Source organism: Lithobates pipiens, unplaced genomic scaffold (assembly GCF_037356315.1).
Source record: "Lithobates pipiens isolate NorthernLeopardFrog02 unplaced genomic scaffold, aLitPip1_a1.2 Scaffold_16, whole genome shotgun sequence".
Classification (NCBI taxonomy): domain Eukaryota; kingdom Metazoa; phylum Chordata; class Amphibia; order Anura; family Ranidae; genus Lithobates; species Lithobates pipiens.
This window is the reverse complement of record NW_027507748.1, coordinates 13,691,328-13,708,943: the sequence shown is the minus strand read 5'-3', so window position 1 is coordinate 13,708,943 and position 17,616 is coordinate 13,691,328. Positions and strand designations below refer to the sequence as shown.

The following is a 17,616-nucleotide window of genomic DNA, read 5'->3' as shown; positions in this document are numbered from 1 at the left end:
TGAATTTTTGGAAGAAGGTTATATTCTTTCTATTCTATGCTTGTTTTTCTATTCTATTTTTCTATTCTATTTTAGTCACATGTATTCTATTTGAAATTCGAATTTAAGAAGATGGTCATATTCTATTTTATGCTATTATATTATATTCTTTTCTATTCTATTCCATTCTCTTTGGAAATTATTTGATTTTGAAAACTATTTGAATTCTGTCTGAAATTTTGGTTTCGTTATTTCTATTCTATTCAAATTTATTCTATTTGAAATTCGAATTTCAGAATATTCTATTGTTATGTTCTATTATATTCTTCTTTTATTCTATTCTATTTCATTCTCTTTGAAAATTCGAATTCCATTCGACAACGATTCGAATTCTGTCTGAAATTTAGTTTCGTTATTTCGGATTTTGTTTAAATTCGTTACTACTGTAATGAGAAATTTGTCTGAATTTCACTTCGTTATGAAACGAATCGCACGCGTCTAATTCTATTATTTTCTATTCTATTCTATTAAAATTTGAATTTATTCTATTCAAAATTTGAACTTCAGAAGAAGGTTATATTCTTTCTATTCTGTGCTTGTTTTTCTATTCTATTCTTTTCTATTCTTTTTATTTTTATCTTTTCTATTTTTTTATTCTATTCTATTCACATTTATTCTATTTGAAATTCGAATTTCATCCCCCCCCCCCCCCGCCTCGCTCATTATTTTTTAGTTTTTTTGTTTTTTTGGGGGAGGGAGGGTTAGGAAAATGTTACAACAAATGTAATGTTAATTATGTCTGAAAAAAGGTATACTGATCATAACTAAATATTTGTAAAACTTTATGAAACACGAAAATAAAGAATATAAAAATTAAAAAAAAAAAAAAAAAAAAAAAGAATTTCGAATTTCAGAAGATGGTTATATTTTTTTTTTCTATTTTATTCTATTTTATTGTTTTTTCTATTCTTTTCTATTCTATTTCATAATTTTTTTTTTTTAATTATTTGAGTTTGAAAACTATTAGAATTCTGTCTGAAATTTTGTTTTGCTATTTTTCGGATTCGTTGACATTCGTTACTATTGTAATTATGAGAAATTTGTCAGAATTTTAATTCGGAATGAAACGAATCGCACATGTCTAATTGAGGACGAACCCACTCAGAAGCTCAGGATATCCTGCGTTGGTCCTTTTGTTTTCCTCCACTGCCCATCCCAAGCCGCCATCTTTTCTTCAATGGGAATTGGCCAAGTCTTCTTGGTTCTCAGCACAAAGAAATCTGGGGGCTGCACATCGGGGATCTTCCAAATATCTCTTTATTCATAACAGATAATATAAAAAATGTAAAAAAAAAAAAAAAAAAAAAAAAAAACAGCAAAAAAATCACCACAGGGAAGAGGGAGATATGGTTAACGCGTTTCACACCATTAGCATGAAACGCGTAAACACTCTCTTATGTGTTTTTTTTGGCAGTTTTTATTATTATTATTTGTTATAAATAAAGAGATATTTGGATATGAGGGGCCCTGCAGCTTTTTGGGATACACGTCAAGCATCCCAGAAGGCGGCAGGGCCACGGGTGGTGAGCTCTCACAAGATCTCCCGACTCTATGGCAGTACAATGAGCCATTTAGGCCATGTGCTGACAAAAAAGCATTCTGATAGGAGGAGAGAGCAGAGGCATAGGGCAGGGGCAGGTCCTAGAAGAACTGGGCTCACGGGAAGTAGTTGGAATGATGCCGGCCACCAAAATAAGGAGAAAAAAAAAAAAAAAAAAGTACCTTCTGGACTGAAGGTAAATTTTGCACCAAAAGCTGGTTTTGTTACTTCATCTATTTTATTGGGTTTTACTTTTACCTTATTTTTGAGTTCTGCTTCAATTGAGATGGATCCGGGGTATTTTTTTGGGGGGGGGGAATTTGTCTACCGTTCTCCATTACTAAAAAATAAAAAGGTGATCAAAATTTCAGAGGAGGCTTACTTTGTGCTCATCGAGGTCCCGCTGACGCTGCAGGGCCAGGGTCTCCCGTCTGTCCTCCTTCTTCAGCAGTTGGCCCTCCTCCTGCAGAGCGTGCGTGGTGCGCAGTTCCCGGATCAGCTCCACGCGCTTCTCCTTCCCCTCAAACATCTAGAAAGAAATGGAGTGTTGTTGGTGAGAGATGAAGGAGCGGGGGAAGGGAACTTTACTAATGTAGATAACCACAAGACGTGTGCAGAGCCAGCCGCTTCGCTTCGATTCGTTGTGTAAATAATTTTTGTAATAAATGTGTTTTGATTATTTTTGTTCAAATTTGATTCTAATTTTCCAAATTTGGTCCAATTGAATTAAATTTAACCAAATCTGGAAAATTTGGATCAGCATTCAAATTTATTCTATTCTAATTCTATTCTATTGTTTTTTTTCTACTCTATTCTTTTCTATTCTATTCAAATTTTATTAAATTCCAATATATTCTATTCGAAATTCCAATTTCAGAAGTCTGTTCTATTATTTCCATTCTACTCCATTCTTTTATTTTCTATTCTATTATAGTTTTTTTTCTATTATTTTCTATTTTATTCAAATTTATTCTATTTGAATTTCGGAAGATGGTTATATTTCTATTCTATTGTTTTTTCTATTCTTTTCTATTCTATTGTTTTCAATCTATTCTTTTCTATTCTATTTGAAAGACTGTTCTATTTTTATTTTGCTCTATTATATTATTTTATAGTCCATTTTTTTTTTAAATTCTATTTTATTCAAATTTGAAAGTCGAATTTCGGAAGATGGTTATATTCTTTCCATTCTATTGTTTTTTTTATTCTAGTCTATTCCAATTCATTCTATTTGAAATTCAAATTTCGGAAGATGGTTATATTCTATTTTATTCTATTCATTTTCTATTCTAATATTTTCTATTTTATTCTACTCTATTATTTTTCTAATTCAAATTTATTCTATTTGAAATTCGGATTTGGGAAGATGGTTATTTTCTATTTTATTCTATTGTTTTTTTCTATTCTATTCTTTTCTATTATTTCATTTTCTATTCTATTCTTTTATTTTTTTATGCTATTTTATTCTATTTTCTAATCTGTTCTATTTTTTCCTATTCCTTTATATTCTATTCAAATTTATTCTATTTGAAATTCGAATTTGGGAAGATGGTTATTTTCTATTTTATTCTATTGTTTTTTTCTATTCTATTATTTTCTATTATTTCATTTTCTATTCTATTCCTTTATTTTTTTATGCCATTTTATTCTATTTTCTAATCTGTTCTATTTTTTCCTATTCCTTTATATTCTATTCAAATTTATTCTATTTGAAATTCGAATTTGGGAAGATTTTTTTTTCTATTTTATTGTTTTTTCTATTCTTTTCTGTTCTATTTCATTCTTTTCCATTCCTTTTATTTTCTATGCTATTTTATTCAATTCTTTTATTTTCTATTTAATTCACACTCAGGCCGGCATTTCCTGCTCAGGACCCGTACGATCGCGGTGATCACTATACTAGTGCGTTCTACTACAGTAAATGTCAGCTACCACAGCGCTCGCTGGGGTAAGGTGTTCAAGGTGTTCTGTGAATGGCGGCAGTACCGAGTGAGCGACCCCTTGTGGTCAGTATAGAGGGAAACCGCAAGGTACAGGACCTGTAACAGTGGACGATTACTGTAGTAGCACCAACTACTACCGGGATTCTCTACTTCCAAAGTGATTTCACAGGTATGGAATACGTATACTTACATTGGTCATATTATATATATATATATATATATATATATAAATATATATATATATATATATATATATATATATATATATATATATATATATATATATATATATATATATATATATATATATATATATATATATATATTTTTTTTTTTTTCATAATAATTATTAATAATAAAAAAATATATATATTATTTTTTTATTATTAATAATTATTATATATATATATATATATATATATATATATATATATATATATATATATATATATAATAATTATTAATAATAAAACAATAATATATATATATATTTTTTTATTATTAATAATTATTATTAAAAAAAAAAAAAAATATATATATATATATATATATATATATATATATATATATATATATATATATATATATATATATATATATATATATATATTTTTTTTTTTAATAATAATTATTAATAATAAAAAAAAATATATATATATTTTTTTTATTATTAATAATTATTATATTTTATTTATGTATATATATATATATATATATATATATATATATAATAATTATTAATAATAAAAAAAATATATTAATATAAATATATATATATATATATATATATATATATATATACACACACACACAGACACACACATTATATCTATACATATATACACACACAGCAAGCGAAAAAAAGTATTTGATTTTCTGCTGATTTCGTAGGTTTGCCCACTGACAAAGAAATGATCAGTCTATAATTTTATTGGTCGGTTTATTTTACCAGTAAGAGACGGAACAACAACAAAAATATCCAGAAAAACACATTTAAAAAAAGTTATAAAATTAATTTATATTATAATGAGTGAAATAAGTATTTGACCCCTTCACAAATGATGACTTGGTGGCAAAGCCCTTGTTGGCGATCACAGAGGTCAGACGTCTCTTGTAGTTTGGCCTCCAGGTTTGAACACATCTCAGGAGGGATTTTGTCCTCTTTGCAGATCCTCTCCAAGTCAGTAAGGTTTCCAGGCTGACGTTTGGTAACTCGAACCTTCAGCTCCCTCCACATACTTTCTAAGGGATTAAGGTCTGGAGACTGGCTAGGCCACTCCAGGAACTCAATGTGCTTCTTCTTGAGCTACTCCTTTGTTGCCTTGGCTGTGTGTTTTGGGTCATTGTCATGCTGGAATACCCATCCATGTCCCCATTTTCAATGCCCTGGCTGAGGGAAGGAGGTTCTCACCCAAGATTTGATGGTACATGGCCCCGTCCATCGTCCCTTTGATGCGGTGAAGTTGTCCTGTCCCCTTAGCAGAAAACACCCCCGAAGCATAATGTTTCCCCCTCCATGTACAACGGTGGGGGATGGTGTTCTTGGGGTCATAGGCAGCATTCCTCCTCCTCCTCCAAACACGGCGAGTTGAGTTGATGCCAAAGAACTCGATTTTGGTCTCCTCTGACCACAACTCTTTCCCCCAGTTCTCCTCTGAATCATTCAGATGTTCATTAGCAAAATTCAGACGGGCCTATACATGTGATTTCTTGAGTAGGGGGACCTTGGGGTGGCTGCAGGATTTCAGTCCTTCACAGTGTAGTGCGTTACCGATTGTCATCTTGGTGACTATGGTCCCAGCTGAGATCATTGACAAGATTCTCCCGTGTAGTTCTTGGCGGATTCCTCACCGTTCTCATCATCACTGAACCTCCACGAGGTGAGATCTTCCATGGAGCCCCAGACCGAGGGAGACTGACCGTTATTTTGTGTTTCTTCCATTTGTGAATAATCGCACCAACTGTTGTCACCCTCTCACCAAGCTTCTTGGCGATGGTCTTGTAGCCCATTCCAGCCTTGTGTAGGTCTACAATCTTCTCCCCGACATCCTTGGGCAGCTCTTTGGTCTTGGCCATGGTGGAGAGATTGGAATCTGATTGGTTGCTTCTGTGGACAGGTGTCTTTTATATACAGGTAACAAGCTGAGATTCTCCTGTACTGGTAATGAGCTGAGATTAGGAGCACTCTCTTTTAAAGGGAGTGTTCCTAATCTCAGCTCATTACCAGTACAGAAGACACCTGGGAGGCAGAAATCTTGCTGATTGATAGGAGATCAAATATTTATTTCACTCATTAAAATGCAAATCAATTTATAACTTTTTTGAGATGTGTTTTTCTGGATATTTTTCTTGTTATTCTGTCTCTCACTGGTAAAATAAACCGACCAATAAAATTATAGACTGATTATTTGTCTGTGGGCAAACGTACGACAACATCAGTTAACGGCACCCACGCGTATCTGCTAACGTGCGCCAAAACGCATGATTCTATGAGGCGTTTATGTGTCAGGGACTTCTTTTCCTCATTTCTCGCATGCGGGGCAGCCCATTAAAATGAACTGGTTGCCTTACACACGACACGCGGAAACCTGTTGCGTGCCGTCATCTGCATGGTGTGGAAGGGGCCTAAACGCATTGGACTCTGCGAGAAAGAAATGGCGAGGAAACTGCGTAGGCCTAAAGGAGGCTCAGCGAGGCACGACGCCATACCATATTCTGTACCGCCCGACCCCGGATCAATTTCTGCAAGAAGATGACAGCCAGCTCCTTTTTCTCCTCACCCTGGAAAGAGAAGAAGAACAAAACACAATGACAAGGTGAATAAATAATGGATTTGTGGAAGGCCGGCATTAGAAGAGGCTCACCTCCGGCGGCTCCGGGACTCTGGGGGTGGTGGGTCGGGGAGCCGGCTTCTCAATCTTCTGTAAGAAGCGGAGAGGCTTCTCAGGCTGCGGAGAGCGATCCTTATTTTTTAGCAAAGCCTGGGGGACACAAAAAGGTCATTACATAGAGGGGTCATCACATGAACATCACATGGAGAGGTCATTACATGGACATTACATGGATAGGTCATCACATGGACAAGTACATGGAGAGATCATCACATGGATAGGTCATCACATGGACAAGTACATGGAGAGATCATCACATGGATAGGTCATCACATGGACAAGTACATGGAGAGATCATCACATGGAGGGGTCATCACATGGAGAGGTCATCACATGGAGGGGTCATCACATGGAGGGGTCATCACATGGATAGTACATGGAGGGGTCATTACATGGAGGGGTCATCACATGGAGGGGTCATTACATGGACAGTACATGGAGAGGTCATCACATGATGCGGTCATCACATGGACAGTACATGGAGAGGTCATCATATGGAGGGGTCATCACATGGACAGTACATGGAGGGGTCATCACATGGAGGGGTCATCACATGAAGGGATCATTACATGGGCAGTACATGGAGAGGTCATCACATGGAGGGGTCATCACATGGACAGTACATGGAGGGGTCATTACATGGAGGGGTCATCACATGAAGGGATCATTACATGGGCAGTACATGGAGAGGTCTTCACATGATGGGCTCATCACATGGACAGTACATGGAGGGGTCATTACATGGAGGGGTCATTACATGGATAGATCATCACATGGAGGGGTCATCACATGGACAGTACATGGAGGGGTCATTACATGGAGGGGTCATCACATGAAGGGATCATTACATGGGCAGTACATGGAGAGGTCATCACATGGAGGGGTCATCACATGGACAGTACATGGAGGGGTCATCACATGGAGGGGTCATCACATGGAGGGGTCATCACATGGACAGTACTTGGAGGGGTCATCACATGGAGGGGTCATCACATGGAGGGGTCATCACATGGACAGTACATGGAGGGGTCATCACATGGAGGGGTCATCACATGGGCAGTACATGGAGAGGTCATCACATGGAGGGGTCATCCCTTGGCAGTACATGGAGAGGTCATCGCATGGAGGGGTCATCACATGGAGGGGTCATCACATGGACAGTACATGGAGGGGTCATCACATGGGCAGTACATGGAGGGGTCATCACATGGGCAGTACATGGAGAGGTCATCACATGGAGGGGTCATCACATGGACACAGTACATGGAGAGGTCATCACATGATGGGGTCATCACATGGACAGTACATGGAGAGGTCATCACATGGAGGGGTCATCACATGGAGGGGTCTTCACATGGAGGGGTCTTCACATGGACAGTACATGGAGGGGTCATCACATGGACAGTACATGGAGGGGGCATCCCATGGAGGGGTCATTACATGGAGGGGTCATCACATGGAGGGGTCATCACATGGACAGTACATGGAGGGGTCATTACATGGAGGGGTCATCACATGAAGGGATCATTACACTGGCAGTACATGGAGAGGTCATCACATGGAGGGGTCATCACATGGACAGTACATGGAGAGGTCATCACATGGAGGGGTCATCACATGGAGGGGGTCATCACATGGACAGTACTTTGAGGGGTCATCACATGGAGGGGTCATCACATGGACAGTACATGGAGGGGTCATCACATGGAGGGGTCATCACATGGGCAGTACATGGAGAGGTCATCACATGGAGGGGTCATCCCTTGGCAGTACATGGAGAGGTCATCACATGGAGGGGTCATCACATGGGCAGTACATGGAGAGGTCATCACATGGAGGGGTCATCCCTTGGCAGTACATGGAGAGGTCATCGCATGGAGGGGTCATCACATGGAGGGGTCATCACATGGACAGTACATGGAGGGGTCATCACATGGGCAGTACATGGAGGGGTCATCACATGGGCAGTACATGGAGAGGTCATCACATGGAGGGGTCATCCCTTGGCAGTACATGGAGAGGTCATCACATGGAGGGGTCATCACATGGGCAGTACATGGAGGGGTCATCACATGGAGGGGTCATCCCTTGGCAGTACATGGAGAGGTCATCGCATGGAGGGGTCATCACATGGAGGGGTCATCACATGGACAGTACATGGAGGGGTCATCACATGGGCAGTACATGGAGGGGTCATCACATGGGCAGTACATGGAGAGGTCATCACATGGAGAGGTCATCACATGGAGGGGTCATCACATGGACACAGTACATGGAGGGGTCATCACATGATGGGGTCATCACATGGACAGTACATGGAGAGGTCATCACATGGAGGGGTCATCACATGGAGGGGTCTTCACATGGAGGGGTCATCACATGGACAGTACATGGAGGGGTCATCACATGGACAGTACATGGAGGGGGCATCCCATGGAGGGGTCATTACATGGAGGGGTCATTACATTGACATCACATAATCCCCCCTCCACAAAATGATTTTGGACCAGTGCACAAAGCAAGGTCCAAAAAGAGTCCTGACCTCAACCCGACAGAACACTTTTGGGATGAATTAGAGTGGAGACTGCGAGCCAGGCCTTCTCATCCAACATCAGTGCCTGACCTCACAAATGCGCTTCTGGAAGAATGGTCAGACATTCCCATAGACACATCTCCTAAACCTTGTGGACGGCCTTCCCAGAAGAGGTGAAGCTGTTATAGCGGCAAAGGGCGGAGCCAACTCATTATTGAACCCTACGGACTAAGACTGGGATGCCATTAAAGGTCATGCAGGCGTCCCAATACTTTTGGGGTAATATGATGATGGGGGACACCTAATATAAGGGGGACTCTGATGGGGGACACCTAATATAAGGGGGCTCTGATGGGGGACACCTAATATAGGGGGGGCTCTGATGGGGGGACACCTAATATAGGGGGGGCTCTGATGGGGGACACCTAATATAAGGGGGGGCTCTGATGGGGGACACCTAATATAAGGGGGGCTCTGATGGGGAACACCTAATATAATTGGGGCTCTGATGGGGGAACACCTAATATAGGGGGGCTCTGATGGGGGACACCTAATTTAAGGGGGGCTCTGATGGGGGACACCTAATTTAAGGGGGGCTCTGATGGGGGACACCTAATTTAAGGGGGGCTCTGATGGGGGACACCTAATTTAAGGGTGGTTCTGATGGGGGACACCTAATTTAAGGGGGGCTCTGATGGGGGACACCTAATTTAAGGGGGGTTCTGATGGGGACACCTAATTTAAGGGGGGTTCTGATGGGGACACCTTATATAAGGGGGGCTCTGATGGGGGACACCTAATATTAGGTGGGCTCTGATGGGGACATCTGATGTATGGTAAGATTGATGGGGATCCCAATGTAGACAGAGACTCTGGTGGGGACCCTGATGTAAGGGGGTCTTTGGTGGGAACCTTATGTAAAGGTGCACTCTGATGGGGACCCTAAAAAGAGAAAATTTGATGGAGACTTTAATGTAGGAGGAGACTTTGATGGGGACATCTGATTTAAAGGGCACTCTGATGGGGGCCCTGAAGTAAGGGATGATTGATGGGGACCCTAATGTAGACAGAGACTGATGGGGGTCACCTAATATAAGGGGGACCCTGATGTAAGGGGGGGCAGATGGGGACCTTAATGTAGACAGGGACTCTGACTTAAGGTGGGTAACAGTATGTAAAGGGGCACTCTGATGAGGACCCTGATGTAAAGGAGGAACTTTGATGGGGACCCTAATGTAGGAGAAGACATTAATGGGGACACCTGATGTAAGTGGGCAACCCTGATGTAAAGTGGGGACACTTGATGTTAGGGGGACACCTGATTAAAAGGTGCACTCTGATGGGGACCCAAATGTAGACGAGACTGTGAGGGGAACCCTGATGTAAGGGGGACTTTGGTGAGGAACCAAGGGGCACTCTGATGGGGACAGTTTATGTAAGGGGGGGGTGGGGGACACTGATAGGGGAATCTAACGTAAAGGGGCTTTGATGGGTACACTTGATGTAAGCAGGCACCCCATCAGGTTCTGTCTAATCTCCTCAATCTAATGACAGCCAGATACATACCAGAATTTCCCAGGTTGTGACAGACAGTCAGTAATTCAGCCAGAGTGTGCTGTCATTGTGCCCCCCGATTTTTTTTACTGCCCCCCAGATCAGATAGGACTAGATCAGACCCTGGACCGGACATCACCCAATACACTCCACCCAATATTTCCTGTAACAGATTGCCAGGGTGTGAAATGCAGGGAGCGGGCACCTGCCGCCACTCTGCACAGCGGATCCCATGGCATTGCATTGGGCAGGTTATGGCAGCCAGCAGAAGACTTCTCCTCGAACGTCTTCCGGTTCACCCGGCACAATACTGACAACAACACAGAGAACGTTCCCGATGGAATCTCACTCCCTCACCTCGTGGACTTGCTTCAGCTCGCGGTCCAGCAGAGCTTCATGTTTCAAGAAGCCGTCCCTGGTGGTGGTCCTGTGTTTGGGGGAGCGGACACGAGGTTGGGTGACAAAATCTGGAAGGTTGGCCTCCAGGTCCAGCAATCCTAGGAGGAAAAACGAGACGCAACATACCAACAATCAGATTTATCACAAGTTCTAAAAAAGTATTAAATGTTATTTTTCATGGGAATTATCGATTCAGAGAGTTTATTTATAAAGTCGCTCTGGACAACCCATCCTTATTGGCTGATAACAAAGAATGTCTTCACAGCCAATATAGAGGAAAGACACTTATCTCAGTTTCTACAGAGATATCGAAACTCTAACACACATGTATGGGGAGGATCACCAACACCAACACCACCACCACCATGTATGGGGAGGATCACCACCATCATGCATGGGAAGAACCACCACCACCATGTATGGGGAGGATCACCACCACCAACACCACCACCATGTATGGGGAGGATCACCACCACCAACACCACCACCATGTATGGGGAGGATCACCTCCACCATTATGCATGGGGAGAACAACCACCACCACCACCACCATGTATGGGGAGGATCACCAACACCACCACCACCATGTATGGGGAGAAGAACCACCACCACCATGTATGGGGAGGATCACCACCACCACCATGTATGGGGAGGACCACCACCACCACCATGTATGGGGAGGACCACCACCACCACCATGTATGGGGAGGACCACCAACACCACCACCACCATGTATGGGGAGAAGAACCACCACCACCATGTATGGGGAGGATCACCACCACCACCATGTATGGGGAGGACCACCACCATGTATGGGGAGGACCACCACCACCACCATGTATGGGGAGGACCACCACCACCACCATGTATGGGGAGGACCACCACCACCACCACCACCACCACCACCATGTATGGGGAGGATCACCACCACCACCACCACCACCATGTATGGGGAGGATCACCACCACCACCACCACCATGTATGGGGAGGATCACCACCACCACCACCACCACCATGTATGGGGAGGATCACCACCACCACCATGTATGGGGAGGATCACCACCACCACCACCATGTATGGGGAGGATCACCACCACCACCATGTATGGGGAGGATCACCACCACCATGTATGGGGAGGATCACCACCACCACCACCATGTATGGGGAGGATCACCACCACCACCATGTATGGGGAGGATCACCACCACCACCATGTATGGGGAGGATCACCACCACCACCATGTATGGGGAGGATCACCACCACCACCACCACCACCACCACCACCATGTATGGGAAGGATCACCACCACCATGTATGGGGAGGATCACCACCACCATGTATGGGGAGGATCACCACCACCATGTATGGGGAGGATCACCACCACCATGTATGGGGAGGGTCACCACCACCACCACCATGTATGGGGAGGGTCACCACCACCACCATGTATGGGGAGGATCACCACCATGTATGGGGAGGATCACCACCACCACCACCACCACCACCACCACCATGTATGGGGAGGATCACCACCACCACCACCATGTATGGGGAGGATCACCACCACCACCACCATGTATGGGGAGGATCACCACCACCACCACCATGTATGGGGAGGATCATCACCACCACCATGTATGGGGAGGTCCACCATGTATGGGGAGGAATGGATCACCACCACCATGTCATTACTCCCCTATATAAGGATCACCACTGCCAGGTCATTACTCTTCTATATAAGGGTTCCCAGCTTTTTAAAAGGGAAACTGTTTGTTTAAGGATTTCTACATAAATATCTAATATTTAAAATCCGATCAATATAAATCACACAAACGCTTGTTATAAGGATATGTAAACCCCAAGAATTAAAATATAAAGACATTAAATAAAAATATACATATCTAAAATAAAAAAACAAAAATAAATAAATAAAAATAGACTATAAAAAAAGCTAATAATATTGCAAAAGTAATAAATATGTAAAAATATCAAAATATATAAAATAAAAAACAAACAAAAAAAATCTAAATGAACAAAAAAAGCATGTCACATCATTTTCACTCTCCTATATAAGGTTTACCAGCTTTTTAAAAGGAAACCCACCATTTTTTTTTTAAAGATTTCTATATAAATATTTACATTTTAAATCAGATCAATTTAAATAATCATACAAATGCTTGTTTCAATAATATATGAACCCAATAATTCAAATATAAATATTAGATTTAAAAAAAATTATAAATATCTAAAATAAAAATGTAAAATGACAAAATATAACATAAAAATAGACTATAAAAGTAGTTATTAATAATATGATAAAAGTAAAAATAATAAAACGAAATTTAAAAAATGTAAAAATATATAAAAAAAAAATCTAAATGAAATAAAAAAAAGCAAAAATAAATACAAATAAAAAATATCTAAAAAAAAAAAAAAAATGTAAAAGAAACAAAAATTTTGAATAAAAATAAACTATAAATAGAATTAAAGTAAAATAATTAAGAAAAAAATAATAATTATAGAGTAGAATACGTTTCTACATTTTATAGAATAAGTAAAAATACTACAAATATAATATAAATATCTAAAAATAACAAAAACTATAAAATGAATGATAAAAAGAAAAAAATAATCACAATTAAATAGCAAACAAAAAAAAATCATAATAATTTAAAAGTAAAAATAATAAAAACATAATATAAAAATTTAAAAATAACAAAAACAATATGGAGCTCACTTGAAAAGGAACTGCAGTCTGCTCACATCATTTTTAATAAAAACATCTTTGCCATTCTGAAGCTTCCCTCCAACCACTTTGCATATTATTTTATATATACTGTGATTCCATACTTGCCAAAATATGCTGCAGAAATCTCCCTCCACTGAGTCTGGCTGCAGCCATTTTAACTGTGGGCAGCTGAAGCTGCCGCCTGTCCACTTTCTGGATTTACACAGACACCTCCAGCTCTGCAGCTCTCATTGGCCCTCCTATGACTCGCCCCCCCCTCCCTTTCTGGCAAACTCTCAGGAGAGATAGAGAGCTGTGCATGATGTCATAATCCTAGGCTAATGACCAGACAAGAAACAGGAAGTGGGCTGTATAAGGGATTTACTGGCAGAAAAAAAAATGTTTTACTATTCAAAGTTAAAACAACAACAAGGGCAGAAGATTTAATAGATGGAAAGATGAAAAAATGGCTGAAGGTTCCGCTTTAAGGAAAATGTTGATCCCTATTGTCAGGGCTGAGGGGAAGTTGGTAGGTAAGTTGCTGCAACACTCCTCCATATGTAGAAATGTCTTAGTCCCCCCAATATAGGTAAGGTTAGGTTAGTAGATGATGTGGTGGCCGGGTTGTGCACGTTCGGTCAGTCCCCGTCTAATCTCTGTAGGTATCTGTGAAGGGTTATAGAAGAGGTGTCTCACCTTGGTAGGAGTCTAGGAAAGGGCTTTTCACTGAGTATTGTGCAGAGAGGCGATCCAGGGAGTACCCGGTCCGGGAGAGGGGTGCGTAAGTCTGAGAGGCGTAGTTGGAGTAGTCCTGGAGGATGTCACGCTTCTCCAACTTTCCTTCAACGTTTTCCATCTTCTTTGTTAGTTTCCTGATGGCTGTGGAGTTCCAGAGAAGACACATATGAGATGTAAGAGAACCGCTAGAGACCAACCCGAGCCAATCACACAGCAGGAACCTCCAATCTTAGACCTTACAGACCAAAGAGCATCCCTACCAAATGACTCCTGCACCGGGCAGCATGGAAGAAGACACTGCGGTGACGTCCACTGGCCCTTGTGCCTCCATGGCCCTCTACTGGATCCTAGGTCCAGGTTGGACATAAGGCCTGGAGTCAGAATAAAGTCCTGCCCCCTAGGAGCACCAAGTCCTGCCCCATCATTCAACTATCAATTGTCACAATGCAGTAGAAGCTCTACTTATACCGGTGGGGGTGTGGCTTATCAGGATGAGGTGGAGCTTACTAGGAGGTGGAGCTTACTAGGAGGCGGAGATTAGCACAGTCTGGTCTTAGCTTCCTAGGGGCTACAGGAAGAGAAGGATCAATTGAAGAGAGACACAGGTACTTCAGTGCCTTACCTAAGAAACATTTTAGGCCAGGTCAGCTTAATCTTAACCTGGGGAACCCATAAAATTTGTTCTCCACCATTTATATCCATTTTTAGATCTTGTATTGAACCGCATTAGGTTATTATTAGGTAGTTATGCAACATCTAGTGGACATTTTGGGACACTACAACTGGTTTACTGTGTGATTTTGGTTTTTCCCTCTGTTCTCCCCTCCTACATAGTGCTAGTTTGTTCAGTCCTAGCTAGACCCTCCCCATCTCTTTCATGTTTCACCCTTAGCAAGCTCATAGAGGCTGGGTTTAGTAAAGTCAGTGATGTTGATTTGCTAAAGCTGGCAAGTGCAAAATCTGGTGCAACCCTGCAGAGGAAGCAATCCACTTCTAACTTCAGCTTGTCCAATTAAAGAGGAAGTAAACCCTGATGGGTTTACTTCCTCTTTGACTCCCTGCAAAGGTAAAGCACAATGGACTACTATGCATCGCATAGTAGTCCATTATGTGTCACTTACCTGACATAGGAGCCAGCGAAGTCACTGCTGTCCCCTGTAGTCCGAAGCATCCATCTTCTCGGTGGGTCTCGCTGCTCCGCCTCTGTCATTCGGTGAAGCCGCGATGGCGTTACTCCCGCGCATGCACACGGGAGCCGCCACTTGTGGTATATCGCCGTTGACAGCGGCGCGCTCAGTGCGCCTGCGCGCCGCTGTCTACGGCGCATACGCCATAGACAGCGGTGCCTGTCTTTCTGCAAATATCTCCTAAACCGTGTAGGTTTAGGAGATATTTCTTGGACCTACAGGTAAGCCTTAATCTAGGCTTACCTGTAGGTCAAAGTTGGTTGTAAGGGTTTACAACCACTTTAAGCTTTGACAAAAAAAACAAAGCTAGAAACTGATTGGTTTGTATTCAGAGTTGCACTAGATTTTGCAGCTAGTCTGGGAAAAGATTTGACGGTCATAGAGCTGAAGAGAGACCAGATCGTCTCTCCCCACCTCTATAATCTAGACCAGTGATGGTGAACCTTGGCACCCCAGATGTTTTGGAACTACATTTCCCATGATGCTCCACTACACTGCAGAGTTCATGAGCATCATGGGAAATGTAGTTTCAAAACATCTTGGGTGCCGAGGTTCACCGTCACTGATCTAGGAGGACCGGTGTTCCGCCAAAAATAGCCAATTCATCAAGATTTCCAATTATGGTTATTATTTTTCCGGTTACTGTAAAAGCATTCGATGGGGAAAAAATAAATAAATAAAATTGTTTATTCCGCCCTAGACAGGAAGTGATGTCATGACGTCGTTCCGGTGTTCTGTCAAAATAGCCAATTCATCGAGATTTCCAATTACGGCACTTCCGGTTACTGTAGACCAGCCTTTCTCAACCTTTTCAACACAGAGGAACCCTTGAAATAGTTCTCCGGTCTCGGGGGAACCCCCTGCTAAAAATGAGAAATCTACAACTCGGGATACATTAGTGTGATGGTCAGTGAGAAGAATGGTCCTTACACTTGTGGTCATTGGGAAGAATTACCCCCTTACAGATGGCTAAAAAGATCAATGGTGTGAGTGGGAACTTATCTGAGAGGCAGAAACTGCCCAATGCTGAAGGAACCCCTACAGCCTCTGGAGGAACCCTGGTTGAGAATCACTGCTGTAAACCATCGATAATTGGAGATTTTCGACGACTTGCTGTTTTGACACAACACCGGCAAATGTATACACTCCGATACGCGGTATTAGGAGTGGATATTGTTAGTCTGCTCCGATACCAACCAACAAAATGGCCGCCTCTGCGGCGGCGACAACTTTTTCCTCATCACCCACTGTTGTGTCAAAACAGCAAAGTCTTCGTGTACCACAGTGCGCGCGCTTGCCGGTGTTGTGCCAAAAACAGCAAGTCATCTAAATCTCCAATTAATGACGGTTTACAGTAACTGGAAGTGACGAAATCAGAGATCTTGATGAATTGGCTATTTTGACAGAACACTGGAAACGACGTCATGACATCACTTCCTGTCTAGGGCGGAATAAACAATTTTATTTATTTATTTTTTTCCCGATCTAATGCTTTTACAGTAACCCGGAAATGACGCAATTGGAAATCTTGATGAATTTGCTATTTTTAAAGGAACACCGGTCTTTCCTTTGGGCGCTTGTATTTATATGGAAATTATGATATATACTTACATATTTTTTATTCAATTTATTATATGGATTTCATTAGCCCATTTTTTTGGATTTTATGGATCTGTTCAAATTTACAGGTGTCATGACAATATGCATGAAAGCATTATATATCTCATTATATATATATATATATATATATATATATATATATATATATATATATATATATATATATATATATATATATATATATATATATATATATATTTATTTATAATTATTTGTTCATTTTTATATAGTTCCAAAAACAATAGTGAAGAATGCAATGCATAGTTGTGGCAAATGTTTTCAAATTTTTTTTTTTGTCCGATAAGATACTTTTGATATTGAAGCTGTCATTTTGTACTCGATCCAGGATTGTTTTAGTATTTATCATGTTTTTCTACTGGTGGGATTATGGATTCACACACTGAGCATGGCTGACAAGTACAAGTGCTGGCCACCCTTTT

At 41.1% G+C, this 17,616-nt stretch overlaps 1 protein-coding gene across 1 annotated transcript in view; it reads right to left on the bottom strand.

The window, feature by feature from the left end:
• Positions 1-17,616, bottom strand: part of CFAP91 (cilia and flagella associated protein 91) — a 51,534-nt gene that overhangs the window by 10,097 nt on the left and 23,821 nt on the right. Inside the window, exons 9-13 of the mRNA XM_077479593.1 lie at positions 14,328-14,510; positions 10,858-10,997; positions 6,387-6,503; positions 6,232-6,303; positions 1,962-2,108 (exon numbers count right to left, since the gene is read on the bottom strand). Of these exons, the coding sequence (XP_077335719.1) occupies positions 1,962-2,108; positions 6,232-6,303; positions 6,387-6,503; positions 10,858-10,997; positions 14,328-14,510 (659 nt within the window). The remainder of the gene's footprint in view (positions 1-1,961; positions 2,109-6,231; positions 6,304-6,386; positions 6,504-10,857; positions 10,998-14,327; positions 14,511-17,616) is intronic.